This window comes from Cydia amplana, chromosome 12 (genome assembly GCF_948474715.1).
Source record: "Cydia amplana chromosome 12, ilCydAmpl1.1, whole genome shotgun sequence".
NCBI lineage: Eukaryota > Metazoa > Arthropoda > Insecta > Lepidoptera > Tortricidae > Cydia > Cydia amplana.
In genome coordinates, this window is record NC_086080.1 from 10,567,931 (window position 1) to 10,581,120 (window position 13,190).

General features: G+C 37.6%; 1 protein-coding gene across 1 annotated transcript; it reads left to right on the forward strand.

The window, feature by feature from the left end:
* The first annotated feature begins 2,702 nt into the window (after window positions 1-2,702).
* LOC134652981 (trypsin alpha-3-like) lies at window positions 2,703-10,198 on the forward strand. The gene is made up of 6 exons (XM_063508247.1): window positions 2,703-2,866; window positions 5,474-5,550; window positions 6,537-6,661; window positions 7,991-8,091; window positions 8,829-9,016; window positions 9,996-10,198. Exons 1-6 carry the CDS (start codon window positions 2,752-2,754, stop codon window positions 10,185-10,187), a joined length of 798 nt encoding a protein of 265 aa, XP_063364317.1. The 5' UTR covers window positions 2,703-2,751; the 3' UTR covers window positions 10,188-10,198.
* The last annotated feature ends 2,992 nt before the right edge of the window (window positions 10,199-13,190 follow it).

The window sequence follows — 13,190 nt, forward strand, 5'->3', positions numbered from 1 at the left end:
GTTATGGACACTGGTTAAAATATACTCACCGACCTTCCTGTTCAAATAGAGGTATCATCACGACGATTAACTGTAGTTAACAAAACAATATAAAACTTTAGAAACAGTACAATAGAAATAGGTACATTTTTTGGTTTATTTATTCACATGCCGGTAAAATACTTAAATAAAAAGAAGAACTAGGTAGTCGATTTTTGAACTCCACTCTATTAAACGCTAATCTAATTGCTGGGACTAGGCCAAGAGGTTGAACAATAAACACTGACAATGCTCTTAGAACAGTTTATAGTGAGTTTCATTTGATTTCCATGAAGACGGGTCAAGAACCTAGTTGGCCGACAAATTAGGACAGCCTAGAAAAACAATTTTAAATTTTCTTGGAAATAGAACCCAAGGTTTCAGATTACTTATTCAGATTATCGAACCAGGAGGCAAATCGGATTGGCACCGACTTCAAACATATCACTATTCTAGCGCATAATGGATAATATTTATTTATAATTTTTTAAGGTGTTTATGATAAAGGAACCGTAGCCGGATATCAATCATGATGTCTTTAATTAAATACCTATACACCTGATTACGCCGCAACCATTTCGATTGAATGAGAGAAGAGAAGTAGGTAATGTGCAGGAGCTGCATTCCAGTTCTGAAAATCTGATATTGAGAGCCCTTAGTAGCGGTTCCGCGCTGCGTTTTCTCGGCGGTTCCATACCTACTAAGTAATTCCCCCGCCGCGTAAACGTGACAAGCAATAAAAATAACCAAAAATTACAAAATACAATTACAAATGTGGCAACAATGAAATATACTAGACATCTCACATCAGATAGGGTCTAGGTAATTATGAATGGTTTTCATTTTCATCAGAGATATACGAGTAAACCCTTTTAAAAAGACACCCCTTATTTGCACTGTAGTTCGCACTTTATTTTTGGCGTACCTATACATAAGCGCAACAATGGCCGCCCACACAGAACAGGGAACCTTGCACTGGATATGCCACCATTGTGTTGTAGGGATGCCTTGAGGAGTTCATTCCCCGTTGACGTTCGATCTGTGGTGCGGTGATGTGTGTGACGATGGCGCTGATTTTATGACGTAAAATATTTAGGTAGATTTAGTCGCCTGTAATATCTTGCATAGCAAGCGCGCAAATATGACGTCTTATGGCTGTACTAATAATGATAACTAAAAGTGATACCTTTGCTCACTTCGTTGTGCAAAGTATTAGGTATTCCTGTTAACTGAACACTGGTACCTTCTTAGGTATTTGTGACATAAGGGGCCCACTGATGACCAGTTCGCCGGACGATATCAGCGCGTCAGTTGTTCGGAACTGTCACGTTTTGCGTTTAACTGACAGCCTGATATTGTCCGGCGAACTGGTAATCTGTGGGCCCCTTAAGATCTGTACCTATTTTCTTTTAACCTTTGTCTTCAGATTCACTAAATAATTCATAGTACCAGAGAGGCTTATAACAATAGAAGACTACCTCCATATAAACCCGTAGTACCTATTTACATCTGAATTAAAATTATCAAAAAGATAATGAAATTAAGTGACCCAAATTAAATATATGTGAGTTTTTCAAGGCTCAGCAAACATTCTATTGCATTAACTTGTCACAGTCAATGCACTGTTATCTAGAAATCCCAAATAGGTATAAGTATTATATCTACCATCTACCTAACTCGAAATAGAGATCCATGAAATTAAAACAACAGCAGCCATTAAGGTTGGTTTTTGTTCGAGCTCAAAGTGGACACCTGTTTACACATGGTGCTACGTTACACGTTCGTCACAGTTTTGTTAAATAGGGTTTCGGAGTAAAACAAAATCTAAAAATAATTATTTTACTAGGTAGTAGGTATGATCATAAAGTTCGTGTTAATGGATGAGTGTAAATATAGTCTGCACAGGTATAAAGCATTTTTTAAAGCCACAGGCCACACAACTCATCACACACATGCATTGCTGAACGCTGCAATCCACTGAAACTGACTCAGACAATAAAATTCCTCGAATGTCCTTCTACGCTCGGACTAGTCAATCCTACAGCAATGTCTTCATACAGTATTATGGTTCTTAAAAATGTAACAGGACTGATTGGCGAGATAGAAAACTGTGAATTAAATTTCACGTTTTCTCCATAGTAAATGTATGGAAAAAGAAAAAGAAACTATTGATACTTGATAGGAATGCAATCGATTGGCATACAAAAATAGCATGTGAAAAATAAAAGTTTTCATTTTCATACAAATTGTATGGGAAAAGTTTTCCTCGATTTGTGGCTTTTCTAGCCGGAAATTTTTTTTTGCTTCCATACAAGCTTTTCATCCTCAATAGGAATGGGATCGAATGGCATCAAAAATAGTTAGTCAAAAATGACCTTTTTCTCACACCCTGTAGTTTTTTCCAAAATCTGTAACCGGCAATCTCCATCAATTTGAAATCGAAGGGATGGTCTTCTAAGACCAATTTCGCGTATGTGGCGTAGCTGGGATCTGATAGCTGCCCTCACTGACCCAAACAGAAAATCCACCCTGTATAGATAGCTCAAATTGTACAATGTTAGACGAAATATTTTGTAGATAGCCCGGTTACATACAAATCGAACTCTTACGGAACCCACTACAGAAAATGATAGTTTGCACTGAATTATGAAATAATAATATAGTTATTTGTAATAAAAATACAATTCATTTAGAGACTATGTTTCAGTATAGTATGATAACAAAGTCGTTAAAATGCTACGGCAAATAGTAAAGATAGTAAATTTCTATTGTTTCATAGTGTTTATAAGTTGTTTGGTGGAATGTCGAAGGGTGAAAAGGGTTGTGGGAGGTTCGGAGGTCAAGTGCGGTAATAAACTCAGTAATTAATTAACTATTATTACAATTTTAACGGTCCTAGGTCTATAAACTTCGTTGTTCATAAACGTTTCTTTAAGAATAATTTGAACTTCAAATAATGAACCACGCGCTATTTTCCATCGCTTAGGTAAAATGTAGACGAGAGTACAACTCTCACCAATACGGCAACTGCATTGTTTTGTAGGTATTAAAGAAGTTGTACATTAGGTACCTATATTTCATGGCAACATGCCATCTGATTCTCTGAATGGATGCCTCCAGATACCTTTGAAAATTCCATATTAAATGTTTTTTTCTTCCTTTCTTATTTAAAAAATTTATAACGCTCACCGTCGCACGGTAACTGGTGACAGAACCAACCAAAAGAATGTGTAACATACTTAGTTTATTTTTATGGCTATCTAAAGTGTCTACAGCACTACGGCTATACATAAAATAAGTATTTTATTATCGTCAATATAGCACATAGTTTCCTAACCTTTCGCGACAAATATAGGTAATACGAATCGCTCTCAAGCGTTGTTTACTTGCGTTTCTGTTCTCATCGGAATAATTTACCCCCGGCACTTTTAGCCCCGATCTCCCCTACCTGTTAGCATACCGGTCGTATCGTATTCTATGTACCAATTCTATCTATTACCTAGAGTCCGTTAAAGCTAACTCTGCATCGAAGTCGAAGTAACAGAGTGTGAAACTATAAACTATGCTAAATTGCTAAATATACCTACTCTGATATAGAATCTAGATGATAGTTTGAAGTATTTTATTACCGTTACACCTGGTGGCATTTGGATAGGGTCCAAAAAGTAAGCCATTTTCATTTTCTCTCAGTTTTCTTTGTGCAATATCTACAGTGTGTAAGTCCAATACGGGCAATAAATTAAACCAGATATAAGAATTTACCCGTCTAATCATTAATTAAGAAGTTTTTTAAAGTTACACTTAATATGACTCCGTAATGAATTTTTTTCACATGTACCAAGCAGCAATGTACTGCAAACATTAAGAAACAGAAGATGACATGACATTACGAGATACGAGCTTTTTATTGTAACTGCTAACAAACGTTGACAGTTACTTTAAAAAGCTCGTATCCCGTAACGTGTGGTCTATTACATTGCGGGCCGAATTATTTTGTATGGTTAAAATTTTCATTGCATTTCTAAGTATAATGTATCTCAATATATACTTTTTAAGTCCTATGCTAACCACCGTTTAAATATTCGCCCGTATTGGATTTACACACTGTATAAATTAAACATGCACTTTTTATTTTCTGTCGTGGGACGGAATTATATACCAATTTTATTTTGTGAAATTGTATTGTAATTTAACTATAGTATAAGGGGAGTTCGACTAAGATCGGACACCGGGTAAGATCGTATGATTCACCTGTTCGTTAGGCGCGTCTTGCGTCTTGCGTTAAGTGCGTCCTGAAGGGGGGTGCGGCACAAAACAGCGCATTGCATCACCTTGCCAGCGGTTCCGTGGGAATCTGCCAAATCCTACACCTGAACATGCGACACAGCAGAAAACCTCAGTGTCGCCGAAATAATTTTTAGCTTGTAAGGTTATTATTATTGTATGTATGTTAGTTTGTAAGGTATGTATCTATGGGCCTTAGTTGCCTGACAATAAATGATATATTATTATTATTATAAAAAAAAGCCCCGCAACAGGCAGAAATTTGAATCATACGATCTTACCCGGCGTCCGATCTTAGTCGAACTCACCTTACTACCTACCGGATTTTGTAACTCCACACAACGTATATGGTGGTATTTGTGGTTAGGTAAATGTAATCGATTTGCACCAGTGCACCACACATCGACCGAGCGAGCGTGAGAAAAAACTAATGGAATTAAAAATAAATGAAATACTTTATTTTCAGGCAACTATTGGCCCATAGATAAAATACCATAAAACTAGCATACATATTATTATAAAATACATCTTAAAACTAACAAACACACAATTATGGCTGCGATGCAGTTCGCAACCCCGCAGTCAGGGAGTATTTTAACTACATAACTACCTACTAGGAGTAAAGTATAACTAGGTAGGTGTAGGTATAGATAGTATAGAAACAAACAAACATACATCGATTTATCACTAAAGTGTCTCGTTTTAAAAGTTTTGATATGGAACACTTTTTATCATAATCTGTTGTTTACGGACCAGCCAAAGAGTAGTATTAGTATGGACCAGCTACGTATTTTTATTGCAAGAAATTTGGCTCATTTAGTCGTAAGTTGATAATCAGCATAAAATGTAACCTAAGGATTTATCAAGATTTCGAGGAACACGTGATACTAGACGGAAAACAATACTATGAAGTACTATACTCGTTATCAATTTACCTATATTTTTATAAGAGCGGGGCCACACTAGCGATTCGCGAGCGAGTTAAATTAAATCGAGGCGAGCGCGGAACGAGTACTGGGGCCTTACCATGACATCATGGTAAGTCCCCTGGAATAGGACCTCTATAACTCTATATTACCAGCGCTAGAACCATTTCGCCATCGTCTTCCGTCATAGCTGTACATAATTACCTACCAATGCATTTCATTACCTAATTAGGTACTTTTGTTAGGTGATCAACTACGTGTCGCATCTCTCCGTAATGCAACCAACGGGCAGCATCTATGTGGAGCAACGCTGCTCACTCAGGTAGAGTAAGATTCCATTTACATTCAGTTTTTACCATTGACATAAATATCTAGGGACTGGCTTTACGGGCAATAATAATAAGGCATGACAGGGGCCAGTACAGCGATGTGAAATCGCTACAACGCGATTGGTTGATGAGTTCGCATCACGCGCGCGATTGGTTGACGAGTTCGCATTGCGCGCGCTATTGGTCGCAACTAGTCGCGTTAGACTGCAAGATTGGCTGGAATTCGTGGGTAGCACCGCTGAACTAGTACGATGTTTGCGTGCCCCATTAGCCCGTCCTTAGATATTATACGTCAATGGTTTTTACTGAAACGCAACGTAAGAGCCATTTTAGTTTGAACTTAAGCTTTAAGTAGGTACCTATTTATTTTAAAAAATGTTGGCACTCCTACCAGTAAATACTTTTTGGACTCTTTTTAGGGTTTAGTAGCCAAATGGCAAAAAACGGAACCCTTATAGATTCGTCATGTCTGTCTGTCTGTCTGTCCGTCCGTATGTCACAGCCACTTTTCTCCGAAACTATAAGAACTATACTGTTGAAACTTGGTAAGTAGATGTATTCTGTGAACCGCATTAAGATTTTCATACAAAAATAGAAAAAAAAACAATAAATTTTTGGGGGTTCCCCATACTTAGAACTGAAACTCAAAAAAATTTTTTCATCAAACCCATAGGTCTTCAAAAATGATATTGAGGTTTCTAATATCATTTTTTTCTAAACTGAATAGTGCTAAAATGTGTGTCCCCCCCCCTGTAACTTCTAAAATAAGAGAATGATAAAACTAAAAAAAATATATGATGTACATTACCATGTAAACTTCCACCGAAAATTGGTTTGAACGAGATCTAGTAAGTAGTTTTTTTTTAATACGTCATAAATCGCCTAAATACGGAACCCTTCATGGGCGAGTCCGACTCGCACTTGGCCGCTTTTTACATCATGATTGAAGCGGAGCATCAAACTTACAAATTGTCCCCAGGAGATAGCCAGCACTGCCGCGCACTGCGTCCATGGCACGCGCTACATGCTTCAGCTAAACAATTTCTGCGGTGACCCGCCGCGAGTAACAGTCTTGGAAATATTTACGCACGAGCTTTATGATAAGTAAGTCTTTCACCTAATTGCCGTTTATTTAAAAAAAAACTTGTTTATTGAGACCCAAGTAAGCGCAAGATCGCACAAAGTGGAATCTTGAGCGTTGCAAGTGTTTCAAGTCGCAAGAGGTCGACTTTATACTTATGCTATGTATTAAATATTTATCACAAAACAATTCAACACTTTGATTCAATTTCTTTGCACTCTAGATGATAAAGTGCAACTTTTACCACTTATTAAAAATATCGGATAAAGATAAAGAGCGGGTGTGTAAAAATTACCTAATAAAAGGTACCTACGTACGAGTAGCTATTAACTAAGTACAGTAATTTCTACATATTATTATCAGAATCAGATAGACATCTATGAAATTGATTTTATCAATGACACTTAATTACTTCTAAACACGACACTGTAAAAGCGAGCCGACTTATTCTAATCAATTTGTAATCATGCTTAGGAAAGGAATACTAATTAAGCTTTGAAATGCCGCTGGTGGAAAGCACGGCATGCTTACCGCCCTTGTATTCGGACGTCATGACTTTCCTGATTCACAAGACCTTAGGTCTCAACAATGAGCGAGCCCTAGTATAAGTAGATCTCAACATTCATAGCAATTAATGCGGAATTAGAGATCTCACTTGTATCGGTTTGTTTGCGTAGTCAATGATTCTTGTGAATACAGGTCATGACTGCTAATATCGACCTTCTGTCTACTTATACTACTTTGGCCGGCAAGGTCACAAAGGCAAATATTCTTTGTTTATGAAGGCTGACGTGCAGCTTTAAAATTTTTAAGGCGCCATAAATTAGGGAAACACACGAAATAAAGATTAACTATCGTTAATTTACCATTGCCACGCTAACGTAGTCGTATATTCGACACGTATTTGTAAACATACTCAGAGCAAAGATTTGATCATCAAATTTTGATGTTTTTAACTCAATCGCCATGTGCATGCAGGCCTAAAGTGTCATTCAATAGAACTTGCTAACTATGTAAACAAACCGCCATACTAAAATTGACACTGAATGTCAATTTACTAGTAACTTTCGTTTACATAGTTAGCAAGTTCTATTGAATGACACTTTATGTTAGGTAGGAGGTTTATTTAGTTTAGTCTGCGTCATGTCTGTGTCAAAAAAAGTCCCTTGTCCATAAGTCGTCATGAACATCAGTCGATTAATTTTGTCAGTTACTTGCAGGATTTGGATTAATATGACTACCTACTAAATTATCGCCATGTGACTTTTTGCACTAAGTGAATAGAGGCCCCACTATGTAACATACCTATAGAGGCAGTATTAATAAAGTTCTAAATGCAAATGTTGTTTTAGGTATTCACGTGCTCACGATATTGCTTTGCTTCGAGTGGAACGACTAGATTTTCTAGGACTTGATGAAAGCGTGCTACCTGAACATTCGTTTGGCGCAGGAGGTAGGTATAGGTATGTAGATACCGGTGCAACCAATTCTATTTTCGTAACTTCAGATTGAGTGGAAAACTTTTGTAATAAGAGTAGATTGATTTGAATCCCTGTTTAGGTTTCTTTAAAAGGCAATAGGTACCGCAATATTTAGCTTAGACCTTAGCTCAGCGTTTTGGTGAATTCCGTGACACTCAGGGCAGAATCATCTGATTCTGCCCTGAGTGTCACGGAATCATCTGATTACCTATGTGGAACATGATTAACCTTTTCGACGCCAACGACGGATATATCAGAATCGCAGGTCCAATCACAGACTACAGAGCAACATAGACCTACGCGCATATGCATAAAGTTCAATTTCAGTTCTGACACTTCGGTGACGTGGCGTCTGAGTATTAACGGCTTTTGTGTTTGACACGGCGTCGAAAAGGTTAAGAACAATCCCAAATCGTCAATTCTACAATCTCCCTATTTACTCCTTTAGTCCAGTTATTTAACTCGTACTACCTTATTTAAAAAAAACTCTTAGTAATAGGCCCCTAGCACGACTGCTGCGACAATATCACGCGCGTGAGATACTGCCGATTTCTTTCCTATATTACTAGAAAGAGAAAAAGAACTAGTCTTAGTGAAATCGTGCTAGGTTTGATTTCAAAACACAAATGTGAGATGATATGATAAGTAGGTATAATAACATAGGTACCTACTAGTACCTAGAATACCTAAATGTGGTTTTATTTTTCAGGCGAATGTACTGTATACGGCTACGGCGTTAAAGACGTGTCCACGTACGAACTGTCCGAGGCTCTATTGGCAGCCAACGTGAGGATAGTCCCCCTGGACGAATGCACACAATCTATGGGGTCCTACATGGCGCCCGATGTCGACAGCGGAATGGTATGCGCTGTCGGGAATGGCGTCGATACTTGTGATGTAAGTAGAGGAACTTATAGATCTTTAGTAGATAGTTAAATAGCCAGACGAATCACAAACAAATGCTATCGTAGTAACTTATTAGGTACTTTATGTATTAACCTATACAACCGTTTAACCCTCTGGCCGCCAAAGACAGACGCGCATGATTATAGTTAAAAATGAACCTTCATCCATTCCAATAAGGTTTCCAATGGCGCCTTACATTATAATAAGCGTGGCGTTCAAAGGGTTAAGGTTATCAGAAATAAGGTCACACGCTGCCATATTGATGACTGGTGACTGATAACAGTGATAAGTGATAAGATAACAAGTCGAGCCTTTGGTCGGAGATGGCGATGTTTCTATTATACAACAAAAAAATCATCAATAACAAGTTTGATTCAATTACATGGGGAAATCCATTTTTTTAAAGCCATTTCGTTTAAAGTTACTCTTTTTTTTAATTTGGACATTTTTATGTTATACTTGTACTCAGGATCACGAGGATTTCGATCTTAATAGGAGAAAATAAATAACATAAAAAACCCTAAAGGAAAAGTGTAGTGTAAGTGCAACTTTAAATAAAATGGCTCATGAATTATTGCAAATAGCAAACCAGCAGATGAAGTACCTAGTATATCTTTATTAACAGGGTGACTCAGGCGGTCCCCTGATGTGCCAAGGTCTGCAGATGAAGTACCTAGTATATCTTTATTAACAGGGTGACTCAGGCGGTCCCCTGATGTGCCAAGGTCTGCAGATGAAGTACCTAGTATATCTTTATTAACAGGGTGACTCAGGCGGTCCCCTGATGTGCCAAGGTCTGCAGATGAAGTACCTAGTATATCTTTATTAACAGGGTGACTCAGGCGGTCCCCTGATGTGCCAAGGTCTGCAGATGAAGTACCTAGTATATCTTTATTAACAGGGTGACTCAGGCGGTCCCCTGATGTGCCAAGGTCTGCAGATGAAGTACCTAGTATATCTTTATTAACAGGGTGACTCAGGCGGTCCCCTGATGTGCCACGGTCTAGCGGAGGGCGTCAGCAGCCACGGGCAGGGCTGTGCCGCCCCGGGCGTACCCGCGGTCTACACCAGTACTAGGGCACACTTGGCTTGGATACAGCGTGTCATGCACAACTGGGACACACGTACAGAGGAAGAGGACACATTTAAAACTGGAGCCTAGGATAAGATACATGTATTTGTATTATGCACTTCACTAGGTACTCGAAAGGAGTATGAAGAAGTGTTGTGTGTTAACCGTTTGGACACCAATGACCGATATATCCGCACCGTAGGTTCAACGCCAAAGACCGATTAATCGGTCACAGACCACAGAGCAACATAGACCTACGTGCATATGCATAAAGTTCAATTTCAGTTTTGACATTTCAATGACGTGGCGTCTGAGTGACAGCTTTTGTGTTTGACACGGCGTCGAAAAGGTTAATAACAGATTCACTGCCAGCGACTCGCTAGGCGGGTTTTCTGTTCGTAGGCGTTTTTCGCTAAATACGATTTTTCCCGTGTTATCCGCTACGCTCGTAGCGTGTAGCTCGCGCTGGCAGTAAATGTGTACTAGTACTACTTTAAATAGGGGAAATTAACCCTAGAAGCGCGCATGGTGGGTAGTTGCGTTGAAACTTTACGATATTTGTACCGCAAGCGTAACGGAAAACTACTGCATCGAGGTATAAATTGGTCAAATATCAACATAGTTCGTCTGCTATTTCATTAACTAAGTACATTGAGTAACAATTGTTCTTTTCTTTTGTATCTTTTTACTGAGGTGTGCCAATAAAGAGTATTCTATCTATCTATTGAGTAACGAAAGTTACCTGTATAAATGTGTAACTGTTTCTCGTTAGAGAAAAGAATTAAATTTATTAAATTGAAGACGATTTGCGGCTAAATTAAGGACTACTTAAATCAAACTACATATGCACTTACTTTAGTCATTGACCACGTAACGATAACGATATGAAGATATATAATATGGGCATAATGTTTAAAAAAATAACGAGGTTTTACATAGGTACAGAATCGTACATTTATTTCGCATTTTATATCATTTTATAACATTAAGCCAAAATACATACAATTAATACATATACAGTAAGGTGTAGAATTAATTTGGAAGGCAAATGCCAGATGCTCGTTTGATTTTCTACCTTAACAAAATCGTCATAAAGTTTTTATTAAAAACATATGTATATCTCACAGCTCGACATACAAAGAGTTTATTATATTTGTGTTAAGATAGAGAATCGCGTAAACTAATGTACATCATCGGCCTTTTTTAAATAGATGTCATTTAGCTATTACCATGTTTTTACTTAAGTTTTGTACGCTGTCAATTAAAACCGAATACTATCCGTTTCGTACTATTCTCTGCAAAAAAAAACAGAGTAGCTGAAACTTTGAAGAAGCGTCCGGTTTTTAATAATTACCCTAATGCCTAATAAACAGGCCTAACTTTAGAATACATCAGGCCATTAGTAACACGACAAAACACTGTTATAATATACTTAAAAACCCGTATCTATTCTACATCTACGCAGTGCAAACATATACGAGTACATATGCAGTTAACATATTTACTATTGAACCAAATCTCCCTGTAACATTTTTATATAGTTATTGTAGGTATTATAAGTCTGATATAATAATAAATAAATAAATCAGATATAACTTATCGAGTTTTCCAACGCGGGTGTATAGTTTGTAGCTATCTAATAGAGCCCTACGGCTTATCCTATTGTCTATTGTTAAGTAAAACCGCTCGTGCCACGTGCCACAACCACCTGCATAAAAAAATCATTCGTTCACTTTACCCAGGTAATTGAATTACAACTCCTATGGAAATTGCAATAAGATTCAAAATGGACTAATGGATAAATATGTGTGTGGTCCGTTCAACTCAGTAACCGAAATACTGAGTGCCGGCGAGTCGAACGCTACAGAACCAGTCTAAAATGTGTCATCGAGATGCGTAACAAAGGCGCGTTATCGGAGAGCGCACCTACACCGGTTTTTTGAGCGTTGGACTAGCCCGCGCTCAGGTGCCAAATAGAATAATGAAGACCCTTTTTTGCAGGTATAGTTTGTAGCTTTCTAATAGAGCCCGACGGCTTATCCTATTGTCTATTGTTAAGTAAAACCGCTCGTGCCACGTGCCACAACCACCTGCATAAAAAATCATTCGTTCACTTTACCCAGGAACTCCTATGGAAATTGCAATAAGATTCAAAATAGACTAATGGATAAATATGTGTGTGGTCCGTTCAACTCAGTAACCGAAATACTGAGTGCCGGCGAGTCGAACGCTACAGAACCAGTCTAAAATGTGTCATCGAGATGCGTAACAAAGGCATGTTATCGGAGAGCGCACCTACACTGGTTTTTTGAGCGTTGGACTAGCCCGCGCTCAGGTGCCAAATAGAATAATGAAGACCCTTTTTTGCAGGTAAGTAGCACGTACGGTTTTACTGAACAATAGACAATAGGATAAGCCTTCGGGCTCTACTAGAAAGCTACAAACTATAAGTAGCACGTACGGTTTTACTGAACAATAGACAATAGGATAAGCCTTCGGGCTCTACTAGAAAGCTACAAACTATACACTCTTTATCATGAATTTGGTTATTGAAATGATGTGGTTAATAGTTACATTATAACGCAAATTTTGTATTTACTGGCAAATATCGCTGTCAACTAACGTTACTCAGTTGACAGTATCGTTATAAATACGTACAATTTGTATATAATATGTTCCGATAACAATACATGTTATTATAAAAGTATTATACTAGTACTAGTAATATAGTACCAAATATAATTTATTTAGGTATATTAATAATAAGTGTGTTTTTAAGTTCCATTCGCCTTATATTACCCTTTAAGCTTACACGTTAAACACTTTGGTATTCAATTCGAACATTATAAATTACAGCAGTAACAGTACTGTGTATTGGTCATTTGTGACTCTACAAATAACGCACAACCTACACTTATTTAATATCAATAATAATTTAAGAAGGCCATAGATAAATGGAAGTGAATTTAGTAACACTTAACAGTGGCAAGTAATACCAATAAGTAATAACATACATTTGTATAATGTTAATTAACATATTTTTTATAACATTTCCGCTATACACGGTTTTTAAATAATTGTTGACTAATTGGG

Bases quoted from the DNA above. Each gene is read 5' to 3' on its own strand.
- LOC134652981 (XM_063508247.1), top strand. From the start codon at position 2,752: ATGCTACGGCAAATAGTAAAGATAGTAAATTTCTATTGTTTCATAGTG. The intron at 2,867-5,473 runs GTAATAAACTCA...TACTTTTGTTAG, and splicing joins AGGTTCGGAGGTCAAGTGCG to GTGATCAACTACGTGTCGCA. The intron at 6,662-7,990 runs GTAAGTCTTTCA...ATGTTGTTTTAG, and splicing joins ACGCACGAGCTTTATGATAA to GTATTCACGTGCTCACGATA.